This window comes from Salmo salar, chromosome ssa27 (genome assembly GCF_905237065.1).
Source record: "Salmo salar chromosome ssa27, Ssal_v3.1, whole genome shotgun sequence".
Lineage (NCBI taxonomy): Eukaryota > Metazoa > Chordata > Actinopteri > Salmoniformes > Salmonidae > Salmo > Salmo salar.
The window spans coordinates 4745637-4769236 of NC_059468.1; the positions used below are offsets into that span (position 1 = coordinate 4745637).

At 41.5% G+C, this 23600-nt stretch overlaps 1 protein-coding gene across 25 annotated transcripts in view; it reads left to right on the forward strand.

Annotated features, from left to right (window-relative positions):
- pleca (plectin a) overlaps positions 1–23600 on the forward strand; it is a 214106-nt gene that overhangs the window by 131538 nt on the left and 58968 nt on the right. For 6 of the 25 annotated variants that reach the window (XM_014177003.2, XM_014177006.2, XM_014177004.2 and 3 more), the window contains 5 exons: positions 12302–12363; positions 19283–19297; positions 20683–20772; positions 21327–21362; positions 22375–22452. In XM_014177003.2, the coding sequence (XP_014032478.1) occupies positions 12302–12363; positions 19283–19297; positions 20683–20772; positions 21327–21362; positions 22375–22452 (281 nt within the window). Of the gene's footprint in view, positions 1–816; positions 1212–9313; positions 9550–12301; positions 12364–19282; positions 19298–20682; positions 20773–21326; positions 21363–22374; positions 22453–23600 lie in introns of those variants that run through there. The other 19 variants (XM_014177009.2, XM_014177012.2, XM_045709748.1 and 16 more) reach the window with 10 other exon arrangements.

Below are 23600 nucleotides of genomic sequence, written 5' to 3' on the forward strand. Positions count from 1 at the left end.
CATGAGATGAAAACCTGGTGGAGAGTAATATTGTACATGAAAGACAGCCCTGCCAGTTGAACGAACCTGGTGGAGAGAATGCCAAGAGTGTGCAAAGCTGTCGTCAAAGGGTGGCTACTTTGAAAGAATCTCAAATATATTTTGATTTGTTTAACCCTTTTTTGGTTATTACGTGTATCCTTATGTGTTATTTCAAAGTTGTGACTTCTTCACTATTATTCTACAACCTGGAAAATAGTAAAAAATTAAGAAAAACCCTGGAATGAGTAGGTGTGTCCAAACTTTTGACTGGTACTGTAGTATGTAAAAAAATAGATGTAGTACATTTGACTAATTTAGCACAGTGGTTCCCAACCAGGGGTACTAGGACCTGGAGCTACTTGGCCTATCCACAGACGGTACTTGAGAAGACTTGTGGGACCATAGGTCTACTGGTAAAATGCACAAGGGTACTCCTGCTGAGCAAAATACAGTAACCGAAAAGGTTGGGAAGAGAAATCGTGCCAAAAGGCAGTCTAATATATGAAATGGCCAATGAAAATGTGAGACGTTTAACATGCATCTCACCTGTGACAACATCATATGATTGGTGACTAGTGCTATTGACACCATTCCTTCAGGGATCATTATGTAAAAGTTGAAAAGAAACACCCTCTAGCAGCTAGTAAAAGAGACATCGCGTGTCGGGCTGAAACCGTTTAAAGTGAAACAGTCCAGATAGATTGTTATATTGGGGATGGCCTTTAGTATCGCATTTCAATAGCACCGATTAAGAACGCTTTGTCCGGCAGAGGCGGGCGCGTGTAGAATGAAGCTACGGGAGACTGGGCTCACTGGGTAATTTCCTAAACAAAATAATGTGGGCTGGGCTTGAGAAAGTGAAGATTTGACTCATTGTAACTTAATACGACAACCCCTTGTTTTTTCATTGTATGTTGAAGAGATAGAAAATAAAGACATCTTTTGTTCCGAACGCCGTGTAGTTCCAGGGGCACTTCTTTCGACAAAGCAGAGTGCGCGCTCGACACAACTTGTGCCCTGGGTGCTCCGTTTTGGTATGGCGAACGCTAAAGATACTCCTACCGCCGCTGCTATGTCTTCTCGGTATGGCGGATTCGAACAGAAAATTATTTATGGACGTGCAAATTACATCAATGAAATGAGCTGTGGAGAAGTGGGGTCCCATTTGTACAGCAGAATGTGTTGCGCAGGTAAGCAGTGGCCAACACTCCGTCAATGCAGCACTGCTGGACTGGAGAGGAGATCTGGCAGGGAAGCGTTGGTTTGGACAGATAACGTTTCCATGCCATCATTAGTAAACAAGACTGTAAAGGACTGTTGGCTCAGGGTAGCAGAACTGTAAAATGAGACATCTCAGAATAACCTTAAGTAACTTGTAAGTAATCTCAACAGTAATATTAAAATACAAGTTAAATAGAGTGTATTGTTATAATTTCGGTGTTACTATGTAACAAAGAGCTTTATTATTTTGGTGAAAAACCAGTCAACCTCTTAATTATCAAGACCTACAGTGTGTGTTGTTTATTGTATGTGACTTTCACTAGTGTGTCTGAAATAGTATGTTGATTATATGATTTCCGTGCAAGTAGACCAATGCATAACAGTACAACCTGGACTCTGGGGTAGAGGTAACATAGTAAATGTCAATCTGAGACACTCCAATTGGTATGGTGTGTTACATTTCGTGTGGTATGTAATAGTTTGTGGATGTCCATCATACATTTCGTATGATATGTTACAAATTACAAATCGTATGATATGTTATGAATTGCAATTCGTACAATATTTGCTAAATATATGAGACGGTGGCTAACATTAGCTAAGCTAGGGGTTAAGGTTAGGAGTTAGGTTAAAGGGTTAGGGGAAGGGTTAGCTAACATGCTAAGTAGTTGCAAAGTAGTAAGTAGTTGCTAAATATGTCCGGAATGAGTTTCGAACACGCAGCCTTTAGGTTGCTAGACATTCGCGCTATATGCCCACCCATTCACCCTACTTTTGTTTTTGCCTTAAGTAACCTTCTCTTATGTAAACCCCCCCCCCTTTCCCCACTGACTCAGGCGCTATCAGACTCAGGCTTTCTGGTGCTCCAGAGGTTTTTGGACAAAATCACACATCTATAAATTCGAGTTAATGGGCTCCCGGCTCCTGCGTGTTTTGGTCTGTTGTCCTGGAAACAGCTCTCACGTTTCATTTTTCCACAGTCTTGCACGACTGTCGAATAACATTTGCCAGAACTCTACTAAATGTTGACCTAGGATGTTAGTAGTCAAAATGCCGATTAGGTGGTAGACTAGACATGCAGAGGAAAAGGTTACAGGTTTCTTTATGGTGTAAGGATAAACTGTCTTTGGAAGACTCAATAAAAATTATTGAAATAAAGTTAAAAGGGGGAACTTAGTTCAAGTTGAATTAACCCTGATTAACTTGATGATTTAAAAAATATATATATATATTCAGGGTGTCAATAAACATTTCTGATCAACAGGGCATGTTTCTGTAGTGCCTTGTTTTCAACAGAAGAGGGAGACAGCTAATTCCACTCACTTATGCCTGGGATACAATTTGGCCTCAGTAGAGAGTGTAGAGTATTACTTTATTAATCCCAATTTGGGAAATTGTTTTAACACAGCATGCATCATCAATGACAGGACATGCAACAATAACCACCACATTTTATATATATATATATATATATATATATATATATATTTTTTAAACACATTAAGAGACACAAAGGTACATGCACCAACCATAGTATCCCTAAAATGAATAGTCTGTTTCAAGTGCTGTTTTCTATCCTACTTGGTGAAAACTGGCAACAACATTTTCCAATAGAACGACCTCATAAAACAGTTAATCAATTACACTCATTAAAAATGACCGTTTTAAATAGACCTCTTCCAAACGAATATACCGGTATTTGAGATCTGTTCCTTGCAGTATTTTTGGAATAGGATGCATTTAGGAAGTGTGCAGTTTTTACACGTTTAAAATTAAACATTAATAAATCAAATATGCAACACATCAGATTTTTGTATACAGCATACAACCATGTTTTAAAAAAAATATTTGTGTGGGCCGATCAATGTCACGTGGCTTTTTTGAGTCACAGGAGTGTGTGGTAGTTTTGGATACAATAACACATGTTTTATATATGAGATGAGAATATAGTTTGGGTACTGAAGTTTTTTTTTCTCATGAAAAACCAGGGGCACATATGCTTTAAGATTCAATTCCAACTCAAATATTGCGGAGCCAAGAGACTGTGCTGCAGCAATAACAATGACAGTAGTGAATTTTACTAGCTAGTATTTTCTGCCCCCCGATGCCCTGGGCTTCAATACCTTGGCCTTGCTCCCCAAGATTCATAGCATTCCTACATCATAAACCAGCTGAACCAGCTGTGTGTGAGCCATATTATCTCTTGTGTTTTCTTAAAATTCATATCTTCAGTATTGATGGCCATCACATGCAGAGAGATTTGGTGGGTCGGTGGAGTTGAGATGGCGCCATTGGTGTGTTTATCATGGGAAGGAGGCTCCTCATCTGTAGGGAGGGTGGGTACCGCACACCTACACCCTGAGCAGGAATGTACTATAGAGTGTCAGGCATCTCCTCCCGCCAAAGCAGTCATAATAAAACTGCTATCACATCTCTCATGTCTTGGCATTGTATCTGCATGCAGGGAGGGGGGGGGGTGTGTGTCTATTCAATTGTTACATTTCCTTTTTGAATTCTCATATATATAAATACAGGTGATCCTAACTGACCTAAAACAGGGAATTTGTACTAGGATTAAATGTCAGGAATTGTGAAAAACGGAGTTTAAATGTATTTGGCTAAGGTGCATACAGTAGAAGTCAGAAGTTTTGGGTAGCCTTCCACAAGCTTCCCACAATAAGTTGGGTGAATTTTGGCCCATTCCTCCTGACAGAGCTGGTGTGACTGAGTCAGGTTTCTAGGCCTCCTTGCTCGCACACGCTTTTTCAGTTCTACCCACACATTTTCTATAGGATTGAGGTCAGGGCTTTGTGATGGCCACTCCAAAACCTTGACTTTGTCCATTTGGAAGACCCATTTGCGACCAAGCTTTAAGTTCCTGACTGATGTCTTGAAATGTTGCTTCAATATATCCACATAATTTTCCATCCTCATGTTGCCATCTATTTTGTGAACTGCACCAGTCCCTCCTGCAGCAAAGCACCCCACAACATGATGCTGCCGCCCCCGTGCTTCACAGTTGGGATGGTGTTCTTCGGCTTGCAAGGCTCCCCCTTTTTCCTCCAAATATAACGATGGTCATGATGGCCAAACAGTTCTATTTCTGTTTCATCAGACCATAGGATATTTCTCCAAAAAGTACGATCTTTGTCCCATGTGCAGTTGCAAACTGTAATCTGGCTTTTTTATAGCAGTTTTGGAGCAGTGGCTTCTTCCTTGCAGAGTGGCCTTTCAGGTTATGTCGATGTAGGACTCGTTTTACTGTGGATATAGATACATTTGTACCTGTTTCCTCCAGCATCTTCACAAGGTCCTTTGCTGTTGTTCTGGGATTGATTTGCACTTTTCACACCAAAGTACGTTCATCTCTAGGAGACAGAACGCGTCTCCTTCCTGAACGGTATAACGGATGCTTGGTCCCATGGTGCTTATTCTTGCGTACTATTGTTTGTACAGATGAGTGTGGTACCTTCAGGCGTTTGGAAATTTCTCCCAAGGATGAACCAGACTTGTGGAGGTCTACAATTTCTTTTTCTGAAGTCTTGACTGATTTCTTTTGATTTTTGCATGATGTCAAGCAAAGATGTACTGAGTTTGAAGGTAGGCCTTGAAATACATCCACAGGTACACCTCCAATTGACTCAAAGTATGTCAATTAGCCCATCAGAAGATTCTAAAGCCATGACATCATTTTCTGGAATTTTCCAAGCTGTTTAAAGGTGCAGTCAACTTAGTGTATGTAAACTTCTGACCCACTGGAATTGTGATTCAGTGAAATAATCTATCTGTAAACAATTGTTGGAAAAATTACTTGTGTCGTGCACAAAGTAGATGTCCTAACCGACTTGCCACCAAGAAACTTGTGGAGTGGTTGAAAAACGAGTTTTAACTTCTATGGGCTACGTGGGACGCTAGCGCCACCTGTGGGACACAGCCAGTGAAATATCAGGGCGGCAAATTCAAAACAACAGAATGTCATAATTCAACTTTCTCAAACATACAACTATTTTACACCTTTTTAAAGATACACTTCTCCTTGATGTAACCACATTGTCCGATTTCAAAAAGGCTTTACAGCAAAAGCAAAACATTAGATTATGTTAGGAGAGTACATAGACAAAAATAATCACACAGCCATTTTCCAAGCAAGGACATGTGTCAATAAAACCCAAAACACAGCTAAATGAAGCACTAACCTTTGACGATCTTAATCAGATGACACTCCTAGGACATTGTTACACAATACATGTATGTTTTGTTCGATAAAGTTCATATTTATATCCAAAAACAGCATTTTACATTGGCGCGTGATGTTCAGAAAATGTATTCCCCCCTAAACGTCCGGTGAATGTGCACATCAATTTACAAAAATACTCATCATAAACGTTGACAAAATATATAACAATTATTTAAAGAATTATAGATAGACTACCCCTGGATGCAACCGCTGTGTCAGATTTTAAAATAGCTTTAAGGAGAAAGCACATTTTTCAATATTCTGAGTACATAGCTCAGCCATCACGGTGAGCTATTCAGACACCGCCAAGTTCGGGGCAACCTAAACTCAGAATTAGTATTAGAATTATTCTCTTACCTTTGCTGATCTTCGTCAGAATGCACTCCCAGGACTGCTACTTCCACAAGAAATGTTGTTTTTGTTTGAAATAATCCATATTTATGTACAAATACCTCCGTTTTGTTCGTGCATACAGATCACTTATCCAAAGGCATAACGCGCGAGACGAAAAGTCAAAATGTTCCATTACCGTACTTAGAAGCATGTCAAACGCTGTTTAAAATCAATCTTTATGGTATTTTTTTACGTAAAATGGCGATAATATTCCAACCGGACAATAGCGTATTCTTTCAAGGAGAAAAAGAAGGAACGGCACGCTCGCGTGACCGCGCATATCCAATCCCTTTGTCCACAGGCAGTCCACTTAGTAACTGAGCTCCTATTATCTGCCCAGTAACAGGAGAAGGCTGAAACAACTTTCTGAAGGCTTTTGACAGCCAATGGAAGCCTTAGGAAGTGCAACGTAACCCCACAGATACTGTAGTTTCGAAAGGGACTAGAAAGAAGAACTACAATTCTCAGATCCTCCACTACCTGGTGGACTTTTTCTCAGGTTTTTGCCTGCCATATGAGTTCTGTTATACTCACAGACACCATTCAAACAGTTTTAGAAATTTCAGAGTGTTTTCCATCCAAATCTACTAATAATATGCATATTCTGGTTTCTAGGCCAGAGTAGTAACCTGTTTAAATTGGGTACGTTTTTCATCCGGCTGTGAAAATACTGCCCCCTAGCCCAGACAGGTTAATGACTCCAACCTAAGTGTATGTAAACTTCCGACTTCAACTGTATATGCGCTTTTCATGCTTTCTATGTTTACCTGCCCTGCGGAGATACAGGGCTTGACAGAAGAGCAGTGTCAGCACTTCCCACTACTCAAGCCCAAACAAGCCAGTGTCTTAAGCAGGCATCCAAAGTATTCTCTCTGCTCTTCTTCATGATCATGAATGTCCCTTTTGAAAGAGAAATATGTCTAGAGGGTTGAAGGTGTAAGAAGTATTTGGGTGCTCTGCAACACTGTGGAGACCTGAGAAGGGGGCTTTCTGCCGCCCGCTAGCATGTCTGCCTGGACTTGTGCTATGGCCTTGACCCCTCCAAATCATCATAACTGTCTTCTTTGTGAAGTGCATGTCCAGTTTCAACTTTCACCAGATATATCTTTTTTTGTTAGTTATGGACATATTTTTATCTATTGAGGCACACTCACAGCACCAAATCAGTATTGTTTTGATGTCCTCCATTAAATTCAGACACTGGCTTCCTTATATAAGGAATAGGGTGGTATTTGGGACATAGACTTGGAGTCCGCTCCGAGTCAACCATCCACTGTGTACTGACTCCTTGATGAAAACATTTCTTGATGGAGGTTTCCCTCTAATTATGTACTGATGGAAACAGACCGTTCATAATTAAGGGTTCCCTTGTGATTGTGCCAGTTGATGTATTGCCTGATGACTTATTTCCATTGCCTTGTACTATACCCTGGTCTGGTCTGCTATAATACAGGCCTTTCATTCAGTGTGGGCTGTGGTAGTTTTAGTTGCATGTACACTCTTCCTCTCTCTCTCACCACACTTACCACTTACTTACTTACACTTACACACTTACCAGAACACATGGAGCCCTATATTATATATATTATATAAATATATCAATATTTCTAAGTGGCTATAGCATATTCTAGTGGACTGTTACTATATGGTTGTATGGCTAAATCAAATCAAAATTTATTTGTTACGTCCTCCAAATACAACTGGTATAATAGACCATACAGTGAAATGCTGAATACAACAGGTATAATGGACCTTACAGTGAAATGCTTACTTACAAGCTCTAACCAATAGTGCTAAAAAGGTATTAGGGGAACGGTAGGTAGGTAGGTAAAGAAATAAAAACAACAGTAAAAAGACAGTGTCGAGGCTATAAAAGCAGCGAGGCTACATACAGACACCGGTTAGTCAGGCTGATTGAGGTAGTATGTACATGTAGATATGGTTAAAGTGACTATGCATATATGATGAACAGAGAGTAGCAGTAGCATAAAAGAGGGGTTGGAGGGGCACACAATGCAAATAGTCCGGGTAGCCATTACCTGTTCAGGAGTCTTATGGCTTGGGTGTAAAAACTGTTGAGAAGCCTTTTTGTCCTAGACTTGGCACTCCGGTACCGCTTGCCATGTGGTAGTAGACAGAACAGTCTATGACTGGGGTGGCTGGGGTCTTTGACCATTTTTAGGGCCTTCCTCTGACAGCGCCTGGTGTAGAGGTCCTGGATGGCAGGCAGCTTAGCCCCAGTGATGTACTGGGCCGTACGCACTACCCTCTGTAGTACCTTGCGGTCAGAGGCCGAGCAATTGCCAAACCAGGCAGTGATGCAACCAGTCAGGATGCTCTCGATGTTGCAGCTGTAGAACCTTTTGAGGATCTTAGGACCCATGCCAAATCTTTTAGTTTCCTGAGGGGGAATAGGCATTGTCGTGCCCTCTTCTTGACTGTCTTGGTGTGTTTGGACCATTCTAGTTAGTTGGTGATGTGGACACCAAGGAACTTGAAGCTCTCAACCTGCTCCATTACAGCCCCGTCGATGAGAATGGGGGCGTACTCGGTCCTCCTTTTCCTGTAGTCCACAATCATCTCCTTAGTCTTGGTTATGTTGAGGGATAGGTTCTTATTCTGGCACCACCCGGCCAGGTCTCTGACCTCCTCCCCACGCAGTCGTGGGTGAACAGGGAGTACAGGAGGGGACTTAGCACGCACCCCTGGGGGACTCCAGTGTTGAGGATCAGCGTGACAGATGTGTTGCTACCTACCCTCACCACCTGGGGGCAGCCCGTCAGGAAGTCCAGGATCCAGTTGCAGAGGGAGGTGTTTAGTCCCAGGATCGTAGCTTAGTGATGAGCTTTCAGGGTATTGTTGTGTTGAACGCTGAGCTGTAGTCAATGAATAGCATTCATTCCTAAACCTTTCCTTCATGAGTAAGAGTAGGGGATGTCCACTCATCTAGGATTGTTTTTCTCCCGTTGACTGTTTGGTGTTTTTCTGCTCCTGTTTGCAAACGTAGAAAATCAAATGCCCTTTTGGCTGTCCTGTGAAAGTTTGTCAAGTTGTTGGAATAGGATTAAGCAGAATACACTGTCTTGCAGGTGAACCGCATCAGTATTTTCATGAAAAATGTGTTTGGATACAAAACCTTCACAATTATTTCTATGGCGCTTTTAACAAAAACATTTCTTCCAGGGTGAAACCTGTGGTTCTGTATTTTTGGAAGGATATGGGATGTTCCCTTTCAGTACACACAACACAGAGCAGTGAATGACGGGCCCTGATATTGTAGCCTGCAGGCATGCATTTTGCAAAGGAACGAGGAAAAAAATGCTCAAGAGAGTGAGAACAGAGAAGGGAAAGAGAGAGGGATAAAGGGGAGAGAAGGCGTGTACAGGGACAGTCTTGAACAAGAACACACCCACTTGACTACATGCTCTCTCTGAGCTCTTTATGAAGCAGCGTTTTGAGCAGTAAGGAGAAGCAGAAGTCTCAGAGACTAGACAGAGTAACCTTACAAACTGTATTTGTTACTGTTAATTCTCGGAGTTAACTGCACCTACCTGACAGTGGGATGTCAATGCAGCCGGTGTACAGAACCTACTCCAGTGACAGTGTGGGAAGTGACAGGGTCTTCACTGAGGGATACTACTACCAGGGGATGCTCAAGGCCACCGATGGAAGGAAAGGTAGAATTATCATGGTGTCTAATAGTTTTTACTAGTCTAGTTTGAGATTTCATTTTTATCAAAAAGAAAGACAGATCTTTGCTTGGTTTCATCTGATAGAAATGCTTCACTTTATTGAGCTTTTATTTGATTGAGTAACTGATGTTTTTTCCCGAGTTATGATTTCCTAAAAAATTATGTGACTCATGTATCTGTGTTGAAATATTTAGCTTTCGCTTGTTAGCTTGTATTGCATAGGATTACCTGGGATTACCCAACTGTCGGCAGATATGACAGTTTATGTCTATGTAATTATAAACAACTAGTCCAAGTTAGTTTGTTTCATGTAAGTAAAATATACAAACAGAGGCATTGTCCATTACTGTCACAGCACTGCCATGTTATGGCTCTCAAAGGGCCACACCCCTTTATGTGTCACTGGTTTTGTCCAGCCTTATTGGTTTATTAAAGTGTCACTCAAGTTTACTTTAGCAGATTACTTTAGGACAAGCCGATTAAAACATAAGGTTGTGGACCATGACTAAATACCAGTGGTGTGAAGTACTTAAGTAAATATATATATATATTTTTTATGGTATCTGTACTTTACTTTACTATTTATATTTTTGACTACTTTTACTTTTACTTCACTACATTCCCAAAGAAAATGATGTACGTTTTACTCCATACATTTTCACTGACACCCAAAAGTACATGTTACATTTTCAATGCTTAGCGGGACAGGAAAATGGTCCAATTCACGCACTTATCAAGAGAACATATCTGGTCATCCATACTGCCTCGGATCTGGCAGATTAATTAAACACACACGCTTCATTTGTAAATTATGTGATGGAATGGCTATCTGGCTACCTGGCTATCTGTAAATAAAACATTTATATAAAATTATGCCGTCTGGTTTGCTTAATATAAGCAATTAGAAATTATTTATACTTTTACTTTTGACACTTAAGTATATTTTAGCAATTACATTTACTATTGATACTTAAGTATATTTAAAACCAAATACTTGTAGACTTTTATTCAAGTAGTGTTTTACTGGGTGACTTTCACTTTTACTTGAGTCATTTTCTATTAAGGTATCTTTACTTTTACTCAAGTATGACAATTGTATACTTTTTCCACCACTGCTAAATACATGTTTGCTGAGAGAATAGACCAATAAAAATAGTCTGGCTGTTTTTGAGAGCACTACATATTACTATGGCAGTAGGAGTAGACTATGAAGGTTTTGTAGGAGATCGGATACCTTCCCAATTAATCTAACCTCAGTCTCAGTTTCTCAGACTATGAAAGGCTAACCCTTAACTTTAACCCTTGTTTCAGTTTCTCAGACTATGCAAGGCTGACCCTTAACTTTAACCCTTGTTTCAGTATCTCAGACTATGAAAGGCTATAGCCATGGCTCGGAGTAAAGTGTTTCAGACTGTATATGAGCTTTACAACCAAGAACACACAATCAGGATAAATGGATTTAAGTTCCCATTATTATTTTTTGAACTGGAACGTCTTTGGGCTTGGAACGTTGTGTTTTTTTCAGTTACACCTTGACCTTTGCTTCTGTAGATCATAGTCAGTGTCACAGCAGTGGGACTCTTAGTCTGTGTCGCAAATGACACCCTATTCCCTGTATAGTGCACTACCGTTGACCAGATTCCTATGGGTCCTGGTCAAAGGTAGTGCACTATATAGGGAATAGAGTGCCATTTGGATGTAGCCTTACTGTTAAAAACATATCTGAGGGGGATTTGACTTGGCTGCCTACCATGAGGATGCGGCATTGGCACGACAGGAAAGGTTGTGTGTGGTGCCTCACGATGCCACTTTTGTGTTGGTGCAGTTTTTCCAAGACACCATACATGTGTGATTCACAGGCAGTACCAGTAAAGGGATTTGGCATTGGTGGGGCACATCCTCTCCTCTGTTGCCCTGCCCCATGACTCACCAGTCCCTGACATTGTTCTGTTCTTTCTCATTGTCACACAAGATCTGCTTTGATCGTAGAGCTTATCCTGAGGATGAAATCAAACTCTGTTTCTCAAGTCACAGATGGCTTATGAAGGAATAATAGCTTAAATTCCCATGCTAGGCTGTGTTTTGATACAGTTGAGTTGTACTCAATGTTTACTTTCTCAAGCCGTCTCTATATTTCAACCATAGATACTGTATTATACTGTATGATCTTAATGCTGTGTTAAACTACTGTGCAGAATGAGACTGAATAGGGAAGTGAGAGTTGGGTTGCTTTGGCATTGGACTTGCCAGGCTTGGATCAAGTGCCTTGTTAGGCTGTGTGGAAAACATTATACTACTCATGTCTGCTGCTGGTAGATGTGGATTGTGATAGCAGGACAGTTTTCACTCTTGCCCATAATCAGACATGCGTTGACAGTCCCCTGGAGTTAGTAATCACACGGTGACAGACCTGAGAACGGTATTACACAGGAGGATGCTCTTCCCAGTTGAGCAACAAATGGTAACACTGTAAAGTACTCCCCCTTACCCATCTTATGTTACAATTGTTTTGTTCTACATTATTGTCCTCTCTGATCCAGCACTTGGGACAAATGTGTTATGGATGTGAGCATACCACCCCACTTAACTGTATGAACTATCCACACTTTTTGTGATCCCCATAGACATTACCTCAAAGACGACAGAATTCTGTATCTATATAACTCTTGGTCTCTTATTTGAAGTTGAGTCTCTGTATGCTGTTGATATTGACCATCACTTTTTCTCTGTCCCATAGATGAACGGGACCGGGTACAGAAAAAGACCTTCACAAAATGGGTCAACAAGCACTTGATGAAGGTAAGATGAGGACATATAACACCTCACTTGAGCTCATCCCACATCTACTCTGAACTTGACAATAACCAAAGCTGTAATGGGGTGTTCCCAAAAAACATGCACAACTAGATTCAGCTCATTGAAATTCAATGTGGTCATCTCATCCATGTATTTTATAGGGGTCCATAATTCATTCATCAATTTTGTAGGAAAGCAACTACAAGGGAGTTATAACATGCAGTGCACATACATATGTGATACACAGGACAACATACCAGTTTACAGTCTCATTGAGGAAATCACTTGTAACTAAGTGATTGTGCTCTGTGGCTCTGATCTGGATAGATACATTACATTCTCAACTGGAATAGGATATGCTGCTAAAATATTAGAGAAGGTTTACTCATTACATGGTAAAGATAGTGTGTGCATCCCAACTGGCACCCTATTCCCTATACAGTGCATTCAGAAAGTATTCAGACCCTTGACTTTTTCCACATTTTGTTATGTTAGAGCCCTATTCTAAAATTGATTAAATAGTCTTTTTCCCCTCATCAACCTACACACAATACCCCATAATAACAAAGCAAAAACAGGTTTGTGATTTTTTTTTGTTGCTAATTTATAAAATAAAGAAACTGAAATATCACATTTACAGTACCAGTCAAAAGTTTGGACACACATATTCATTCAAGAGTTTTTCTTTATTTTTTACTATTTTCAACATTGTAGAATAATAGTGAAGAAATCAAAACTATGAAATAACACATATGGAATCATGTACAGTCGTGGCCAAAAGTTTTTAGAATGACACAAATATTAATTTTCACAAAGTCTGCTGCCTCAGTTTGTATGATGGCAATTTGCATATACTCCAGAATGCTATGAAGAGTGATCAGATGAATTGCAAGCTGACATCATGTCAGTGATTCTCTTTAACACAGGTGTGAGTGTTGACGAGAACAAGGCTGGAGATCACTCTGTCATGCTGATGGAGTTCGAATAACAGACTGGAAGCTTCAAAATGAGGGTGGTGCTTGGAATCATTGTTCTTCCTCTGTCAACCATGGTTACATGCAAGGAAACACATGCCGTCATCATTGCTTTGCACAAAAAGGGCTTCACGTGCAAGGATATTGCTGCCAGTAAGATTACACCTAAATCAACCATTTATCGGATCATCAAGAACTTCAAGGAGAGCGGTTCAAATGTTGTGAAGAAGGCTTCAGGGCGCCCAAGAAAGTCCAGCAAGCGCCAGGACCGTCTCCTAAAGTTGATTCAGCTGTGGGATCGGGGCACCACCAGTACAGAGCTTGCTCAGGAATGGCAGCAGGCAGGTGTGAGTGCATCTGCACGCACAGTGAGGCGAAGACTTTTGGAGGATGGCCTGGTGTCAAGAAGGGCAGCAAAGAAGCCATGAATAAAGAATGGTACCAACACATCCTCCAAGAGCAACTTCTCCCTACCATCCAGGAACAGTTTGGTGACGAACAATGCCTTTTCCAGCATGATGGAGCAAAAGTGATAACTAAAAGTGATAACTAAAAGTGATAACTAAGTGGCTCGGGGAACAAAACATCGATATTTTGGGTCCATGGCCAGGAAACTCCCCAGACCTTAATCCCATTGAGTACTTATGGTCAATCCTCAAGAGGTGGGTGGACAAACAAAAACCCACAAATTCTGACAAACTCCAAGCATTGTTTATGCAAGAATGGGCTGCCATCAGTCAGGATGTGGCCCGGAAGTTAATTGACAGCATGCCAGAGCGGATTGCAGAGGTCTTGAAAAAGAAGGGTCAACACTGCAAATATTGACTCTTTGCATCAACTTCATGTAATTGTCAATAAAAGCCTTTGACACTTATGAAATGCTTGTAATTATACTTCAGTATTCCATAGTAACATCTGACAAAAATATCTAAAGACACTGAAGCAGCAAATTAATATTTGTGTCATTCTCAAAACTTTTGGCCACGACTGTAGTAAGCAAAAAAAGTGTAAAACAAATCTAAATATATTTTAGATTTTTCAAAGTAGCCACCCTTTGCCTTGATGACAGCTTTCCACACTCTTGGCATTCTCTCAACCAGCTTCATGAGGTAGTCATCTGGAATGCTTTTTTCGAATAGTCTTGAAGGAGTTCCCACATAAGCTCAGCACTTGTTGTTTCCTTTTCCTTCACTCTGCGGTCCAAATCATCCCAAACCATCTTAATTTGGTTTAGGTCAGATGATTGTAGAGGCCAGGTCATCTGATGCAGCACCCCATCACTATCCTTGGTCAAAAAACCTTACACAGCCTGGAGGTGTGTTTTTGGTCATTGTCCTGTTGAAAAACAAATCATAGTCCCACTAAGCACAAACAAGATGGGATGGCATATCGCTGCAGAATGCTGTGTTAGCCATGCTGGTTAAGTGTGCCTTGAATTCTAAATAAATCACAGACAGTGTCACCAGCAAAGCACCCCCACACCATCACAGCTGCTCCTCCATGCTTCACAGAGGGAACCACACATGCGGAGATCATCCGTTCACCTACTCTGTGTCTCACAAAGACACGGCAGATGGTACAAAAATATCAAAGTTGGACTCATCAGACCAAAGGACAGATTTCCACCTGCTCGTGTTTCTTGGCCCAAGCAAGTCTCTTCTTGTTATTGGTGTCCTTTAGTAGTGATTTCTTTGCAGTACTTCGACCATGAAGGCCTGATTCACGCAGTCTCCTCTGAATAGTTAACGTTGAGATTTGTCTGTTACTTCAACTCTGTGAAGCATTTATTTGGGCTGCAATTTCTGAGGCTGGCAACTCTAATGAACTTATCCTCTGCAGCAGAGGTAACTCTGGGTCTTCCTTTCCTGTGGCGTTCCTCATGAGAGACAGTTTCATCATAGCGCTTGATAGTTTCTTCAAGTGCAGTCGCAAAAACCATCAAAGTTCTTGAAATTGTCAGATTGACTGACCTTCATGTCTTAAAGTAATGATGGACTGTCATTTCTCTTTGCTTATGTGAGCTGTTCTTGCCATAATATGGACTTGGTCTTTTACCAAATAGGGCTATCTTCTGTATACCACCCCTACCTTGTCACAATCCAACCGATTGGCTCAAACGCATTAAGAAGGAAATCAATTCCACACATTTACTTTTAACAAGGCACACCTGTTAATTGAAATGCAATCCAGGTGACTACCTCATGAAGCTGGTTGAGAGAATGCCAAGAGTGTGCAAAGCTGTCATCAAGGCAAAGGGTGGCTAGTTTAAAGAATCTCAAATATAAAATGTTTTTTAGGTTTAACACTTTTTTGGTTACTACAGGTTTCCATATGTGTTATTTCATAGTTTTGATGTCTTCACTATTATTCTACAATGTAGACATTTTAAAAAATAAAGAAACTGGTCCTGGTACTGACTGGTACTGTACATAAGTATTCAGACCCTTTGTTGAAAGACCTTTGGCAGCGCTTACAGCCTTGAGTGTTCTTGGGTATTACATTTTACATTTTAGTAATTTACATTTCATTAAATGTTTCATTAAAGGTTCAAGTCCGGGCTCTGGCTTGGCCACTCAAGGACATTCAGAGACTTGTCCCGAAGCTACTCCTGCGCTGTCTTGGCTTTGTGCTTATGGTCATTGTCCTGTTGGAAGGTGAACCTTTGCCGCAGTCTGAATTCCTGAGCGCTCTGGAACAGGTTTTCATCAAGGACCTCTCTGTACTTTGCTCTGTTCATCATTCCCTTGATCCTGACAAGTCTCCCAGACCCTGCCGCTGAAAAACATCCCCACAGCATGATGCTGCCACCACCATGCTTCACCATAGGGATGGTACCAGGTTTCCTCCAGACGTGATGCTTGGCATTCAGGCCAAAGAGTTCAATCTTGGTTTCATCAGACCAGAGAATTTTGTTTCTCATGGTCTGAGTCCTTTAGGTGCCTTTTAGCAAACTTCAAGTGAGCTGTCATGTGCCTTTTACTGAGGAGTGGCTTCCATCTGGCCAATCTACCATAAAGGCCTGATTGGTGGAGTGCTGCAGAGATGGTTGTCCTTCTGGTAGGTTCTCCCATCTCCACAGAGGAACTCTGGAGCTCCATCAGAGTGACCACCGGGTCCTTGGTCACCTCCCTGACCAAGGACCTTCTCCCCCAGGTCAACGATGAGTCTTGGTGTTTTAAACTTCTTCCATTTAAGAATGACGGAGGCCACTGTGTTCTTGGGGACCTTCAATGCGGCAGACATTTTTGGTACCATTCCCCAGATCTGTGCCCCGACACAATCCTGTCTCGGAGCTCTACGGACAATTCCTTTGACCTCATGGCTTGGTTTTTGCTCTGACATGCACTGTCAACTGTGGGATCTTATATGGAAAGGTGTGTGCCTTTACAAATCATGTCCAATCAATTGAATTTACCACAGGTGGACTCCAAGTTGTAGAAACATCTCAAGGTTGATCAATGGAAACAGGATGCACCTGAGCTCAATTTCGAGTCTCATAGCAAAGGGTCTGAATACTTATGTAAATAAGGTACTTCTGTTTGTTATTTTTAGTACATTTGCAAAAATGTCTAAAAAGCTGTTTTAACGTCGTCATTATGGGGTGTTGTGTGTAGATTGATGAGAAAAAAATAATTTAATCCATTTTAGAATAAGACTGTAACATAACAAAATGTGGAAAAAGTCAGGGTGTCTGAATACTTTCCGAATGCCCTGGTCAAAAGTAGAGCACTATATAGGTAATAGGGTGCCGTTTGGGACGTAGCCAGGGGGCCTTGTTTTCTGTCAGTGGCCGCAGATTAATGTTTCTGTTATGACTTGCTACTCTGACTGACTGGAGGGCACGCGGTGCAAAGATTCTTGCTAATGCATGCGCTCTGCCTCTTGGCAAACTGTTGACCAAAAGCTTTTGAAAATGCATCAATTGATCATATGAGCAGCAGAGTTTTTTTTATTTCATTGCTGCAATTACAGCATGTTTCTTGACTCATCTTGGTTCACTCAAAGCCCACAGCTGTTCACATGATAGCGACTTTGAAAACTGCAAGATAGGAAAAAACAAATGTTGACCGTTAGGTTGATTAGAAGCAAATTTGGTCAAATATTTGATGTTCTGTCCAACCGTCCATCTCTGAATCTACTTTTGATGTAGACGGTACCATAATGATACTGTATAGCGATGCCAATGGCCAAATTACTGCATCCATCCGTTACTACAATTATCACTGCTTGAGCAGTTTAAGTGCAGACTATTAGGGGACTACTTAACGATAACTGTAGATAAGTGAAAGGACCTCGGATGGCCTGAGATGTCCTAGAGAGCCTGTACAATGGTTCCCATGCAGGCCACTGTCATATTTATATAGTGGCAGTCACAAAAACATATTTTTGGTTGCCTGTTGTTGTAGTCCAAGTGTCTATGGTAAGAAGAGGAAAACACAGGCCTGTGGTGCTGCATTCATAGTATGAATCATCAGACATTCCTCAAACAGAAGCTTGGTTTACATAAAAAGACTTGGAAAACCACTGTACTTTTACTGGAAAATATGGATATGCACCATACATTTCCATTGTGACTCACATCGTCTCCCAAATAAGATTTGGAGCCACGTGGAAAATAAACACCCTACTTGTGCTAAAAACATATTTTCGTACCAGTTTTGATTTTGTTCTCAGCACAATTGCAGTACGTACACACATGCTATTTCTGTGCTATGTGTGGGAGTGAGTCACAAGCATCTGGTCTCGCTTTAGCTCTATGAAGGAGAGCGAGGTGGGCTGGAGTTTTGGGCATGGGTCATGTTCCACACACATCTGGCCCACAGACAGTCTGGCTTCTGGGGCTGTATTGTGCGTCCCAAATGGCACCCAGTTCCCTATATAGTGCACTACTTTTGACCAGGACCCATAGGGCACAGTTCAAAAGTAGTGCACAATATAGAGAATAGGGTGGCATTTGGCACGTAGCCCTGCAGTGGGCAGACTGAGTGAGAGAGCACCAGGGTGGAGGTGATGGACCCCTGAGGGTTTCTGACTAGTGGGACACATTATAGAGTTTTCAATTAGTTTGTCTTGGAGAGATGTTTATGTCACTCTCAGTAAATGCTGAGGCCGATAGCAAGGGACTCTATGGGCCTCGTACATTATGGATGGACAGTTGCTGCTGCTATCCCACCCTCCTCAGAAGAGGGTGGAATATACTGTATATAGGGACTGCGTAAGTGTCAGTGAACAGAAAATGTAGGATTTCACATATTTGAAACAATGTGGAATCAACCAACTAACTAAACCACCCCAGCAGTCTGCTGTACTGTATCTCATTGCTGAACCAGAGAAGTCAAAGTAAGGAGTCTCCATTTCCCCTCTTCTTTTTGTTTTTCACCGGTGAACTCAAGTGTGTCAAACTCTGTGTGAAATGTCTGTGCGATTCATGCAATAGGGGCGTAGATATCCTCTGGCACGGGGACGGTTGTCCTGAGTTAGTACTCCATTGTAAAGGAAATCCCTCTCATGTTGATGCAGTGGACCTGCGTGGTTCAGGGCTTTGGCTGCCCCCAGGCTGTTTGGGCTTTGTTCAGAAAAGGACTGTGGCATTAACTGGGAGGGAGATATACAGGTCTAGTTGTGGATCATTGCCAGTCAGACACCTCTCATTCCTGAGGGCTGTTGTTCATGCAAAATCGAGTGGGACATCGCACTCTTCTCATGGTCTTTCCCACTATGGTGAAATATAGATTTAAGTTCAGTGCATACATCTTACTCTGACAAACTATGTTACATATGATTGGCATGATACGAAAACAAAAGCATTCAGCAATACTGTATTTTACCCAAACAGTCTGTCTTTTTTTTACATCTCTCCAACTGTCAGTCAAATGAGTGTCCACCTTTCTGCTCATTCTTCTTTCCTCTCCTCCGTTTCTCATCCTGTCTTTCCATCTTTCCATCAGCACTGGAGAGCAGAGGTAGGTGCAGACTGTCTGTGAGCAGGCCTGTTCAGAGTGCTGAGTGGACATGCATTATTTTCTGCATGGGTTTCTTTTGCTGCTCCTCTCCTTAGGCGTTCTAGCCGGGCACCTAAATCTCTAACCTCTGTCCTGCCTGTGTCTATTTCCCTCCTCTCTTAACTTCCTAATGTAATCGCTGCTTCAGCCTCTCTGCAGAGTAAAGTGGCTGACCAGAGCATGTCCCATCAAACCAATCTGGCATTTGCTTAGGCCTAAGTGCTATTTTATTAGGAGGCATATGAAAGATACCCTATTATCAAATTAACTCTCAAAAACATTGAAACATTTGACTTTGGACAAAGTCACTGTAATTCTACAGCAGGAGGTTGTGTGAACTTTTTTATAAGTTGCATAGCAATTAGTTTATATCAAATTAGGATAAGAAGATAAACAAGTAGTTTTATTTTTACCTTTAATTAACTAGGCAAGTCAGTTAAGAACAAATTCTTATTTACAGTGACAACCTAGGAACCGTGGGTTAACTGCCTTGTTCAGGGGCAGAACGACAGATTTTTACCTTGTCAGCTCAGGGATTTGATCTTGGAGCCTTTCGGTTACTAGTCCAACGCTCTAACCACTAGGCTACCTGCCGCCCCAAATCAATCAATCTGTAAATCAAAATGTTTAAAGTAAACTATTCAGGTCACTCGTCTCAGCCTGTGGTTCCCAACCAGGGATACTAGGACCCCTAGGGGTACTTGGCCTATCCACAGGGGGTACTTGAGAAGCCTCATGAGAACATGTAAAATGCACATGAGGGGGTACTTTAAGGGTACTCCAGGCAGAGCAAATTTCAGTTAGTGGTACAGTAACCAAAAAAAGTTGGCAACCACTGATCTAAGCAATGCATCTTCAGATTCTCAGACTAACTGGCTGTGTGTGAGTAGTGTAGTGTAGTATAGTATGAATACAATCAAGAGATACTGACTGATACCGACAGAGATATTGTTGCATTACTAGAGGTTTCTTTAGTTTCAAATACAATGGGGACTCCAGTCTGCCAAAGTAGTGATTGCTAGAGTGTTTTTTGCCTGAATGACAGTTAGAAATAGCAAAAGTCTTGGTTATTAGTTATTATGGGAAATTGCAGGGCTCTCAGTTTGATTCCTAATCCCTGATTATAATGTCAAGAACAGTGTTGTTTCTTCACGAACAGAGCTTTTCTAAGCACCGGTCTTGTTAGATCACGAGCATTTACAGTGCGTAAGCAGTATTCATTCCTCATCCTCACAGCTGATCAGCTTATAGATAACAGAGAAACCCTTCAAGTGCATTGAACCATAATGAATCCACTGTGTCTCTCTGTGACTCGTCTCTAACTGTTTCTCTTGACCCCTCCCCAGGCCCAGCGGCATATCACTGACCTGTACGAGGACCTCCGAGATGGACACAACCTCATCTCCCTGCTGGAGGTGCTCTCTGGAGAGACACTGGTGAGTCCCTGTAACCTTTGCCCTCTCACTGGAAGGAGAAGGACCTCTGTTTCTGCTACAATCTTCCTTCCCAATCTCTCATTTCCTTCTGTCCCTTTTCCCCATCCTACTCACATCAGTTGCTTTTCAGTCCATTATACTATAATATTTTAATTAGTCATGATGATGCATTAGATCTTTTGTAATCTTTCCTATACTCGATGTCACATGTAATACACAACCTGGGCTGGTAGGTTTTGTTTTCACCACCTTCTTGCATGTGTTGAAACTTGCGGGGATACAGTATGTGGTCCACAAACAATACAGTACATGCTTAAGAATGCCTCACGATTTTACTTAACCTATCCATGGCACTGATTTGAAGTTGTTTTTGGTAATAATGCATTTTATAAGTAATATCTCATAGCATTAATTTAACACAAATTTCATAATTTGCTTTTCTAACCTTTTTGCACTTGTTTGACCCCTGTTTTTCCTTTTCTAATTCCTTTCTTGCCCTGACCTTTGCCCCCTTTGCTTCTGCCTCTTCTCTTGCTATGGTCTTGCTGTGATAGCCGAGGGAGCGTGACGTTGTCAGGAACTCGCGGTTGGTGAGTGGGCCTGGACTGTATAGCGCCTCCTCGGGCGTGGCATCTGTCACTCCCCCAGGTGGCTGCCGGGTTGTGCATGTTGATGTCACCTCCTTGTCTCTGTGTCCGCAACGTCGTCGTCCTCTTCCATCTGTTGAAGAGCTTTAAGAGACTTGGGATGTGTCCCGATTGCACCCTATTCCCTACATAATGCACTATTTTTAACCAGAACCCTATGGGCCATGTTCATAAGTAGTACACTATATAGGGAATAGGGTGCCATTTGGGTCATTGAGTAGGGAATGCAGATGTAAGATTGTCTTTTTTGTGTTTTCCCATGGATTTGGGGATATTGTGTGGTAAATTACTGATAGTGCCTAGTCATTGTGCTTTGATAACCTATGTGAGTGGAGTAGGTGCCTTAGAAGGCATTTAGCCATCTTTAATGAATAAAGCTGGGATATTTCCTTCAGTTTCAGCACTAGATCATTTCCTGTTCAGTCTGCTAGTTCCATCCAAGTCTTAGCATATTAGTCTGAGGTCTCAGAAAGAGATGCAGGTTCCGGTCATTTGACCCAACTTACTGTAAACCGAGGCCAGAGTGACATCACTGCAAGCCAATAAGAGATCGACCTGTATGGTAGATGAGCTTGTGATTGGCTGAGAGCTTGTGACTTGCTGCACCTATGCATGTAATGGTGGACCAGATATGCAGGTCTCCTGAACACTTGACCATTATCTAGAGATTGAGAAGCATAAAGACTCTAATCACTGCTGCTTGGCTCCAGGTATCTGCTCGGTAAGAATGGATTGTGTTGTAGATCAAAATGTGATAATGTCATTTAGATATCATTTCTCTGCAAAAAAAATCATATATATAGGACCAAGACTGCTGCTTGTAATCCATATAAAATGTTTTCTCAGTCAGAAATCCCTTGTCTTCAGTCATGGGGCCTGCTCTTCTCTGTCCTATTGGTACTGAATGTGTGTTTTCATGTCCCTCTAAAGTTTAACCTCTTCTCACATCTCACAGCCCAGGGAGAAGGGGCGCATGCGCTTCCACAAACTTCAGAATGTACAGATTGCACTGGACTTCCTCAAACACAGACAGGTACAGTGTGATGATTAAATGGATCAATATATCTGTTTTTTAAGTAAAAAAAACTTCTCACTTGAACTGATTCTTATAATGTACTCTAACAGTCCCAATACCTTATAACAGAGGTGGGACCAAGTCATTGTTTTACAAGTCACAAGTAAGTCTCAAGTCTTAGCACTCAAGTCCTAAGTCAAGTCCCAAGTCAAGACAGGCAAGTCCAAGTCAAATCTCAAGTCCTAAACTTTGAGTTTCGAGTCCTAAACAAGTCATAATGTGCTCTTCACCAAAAGTAATACCATTGCATATTTTTAACAAGAGTAAGAGTTAGTATATGACATTTACACAAATCATGAATACTTAAAAAAATATCTATATATTTATTACTTTCCAAATAAACGTTATATTTCCATGGAAATACAGTCGTGGCCAAAAGTTTTGAGAATGACACAAATATTAATTTTCACAAAGTCTGCTGCCTCAGTTTGTATGATGGCAATTTGCATATACTCCAGAATGTTATGAAGAGTGATCAGATGACTTGCAATTAATTGCAAAGTCCCTCTTTGCCATGCAAATGAACTGAATCCCCCAAAAACATTTCCACTGCATTTCAGCCCTGCCACAAAAGGTCCAGCTGACATCATGTCAGTAATTCTCTCGTTAACAAAGGTGTGAGTGTTGACGAGGACAAGGCTGGAGATCACTCTGTCATGCTGATTGAGTTCGAATAACAGACTGGAAGCTTTAAAAGGAGGGTGGTGCTTGGTATCATTGTTCTTCCTTTGTCATCAATGGTTACCTGCAATGCCGTCATCATTGCTTTGCACAAAAAGGGCTTCACAGGCAAGGATATTGCTGCCAGTAAGATTACACCTAAATCAACCATTTATCGGATCATCAAGAACTTCAAGGAGAGCGGTTCAATTGTTGTGAAGAAGGCTTCAGGGTGCCCAAGAAAGTCCAGCAAGCGCCAGGAAGGTCTCCTAAAGTTGATTCAGCTGCCGGATCGGGGCACCACCAGTACAGAGCTTGCTCAGGAATGGCAGCAGGCAGGTGTGAGTGCATCTGCACGCACAGTGAGACGAAGACTTTTGGAGGATGGCCTGGTGTCAAGAAGGGCAGCAAAGAAGCCACTTCTCTCCAGGAAAAACATCAGGGAC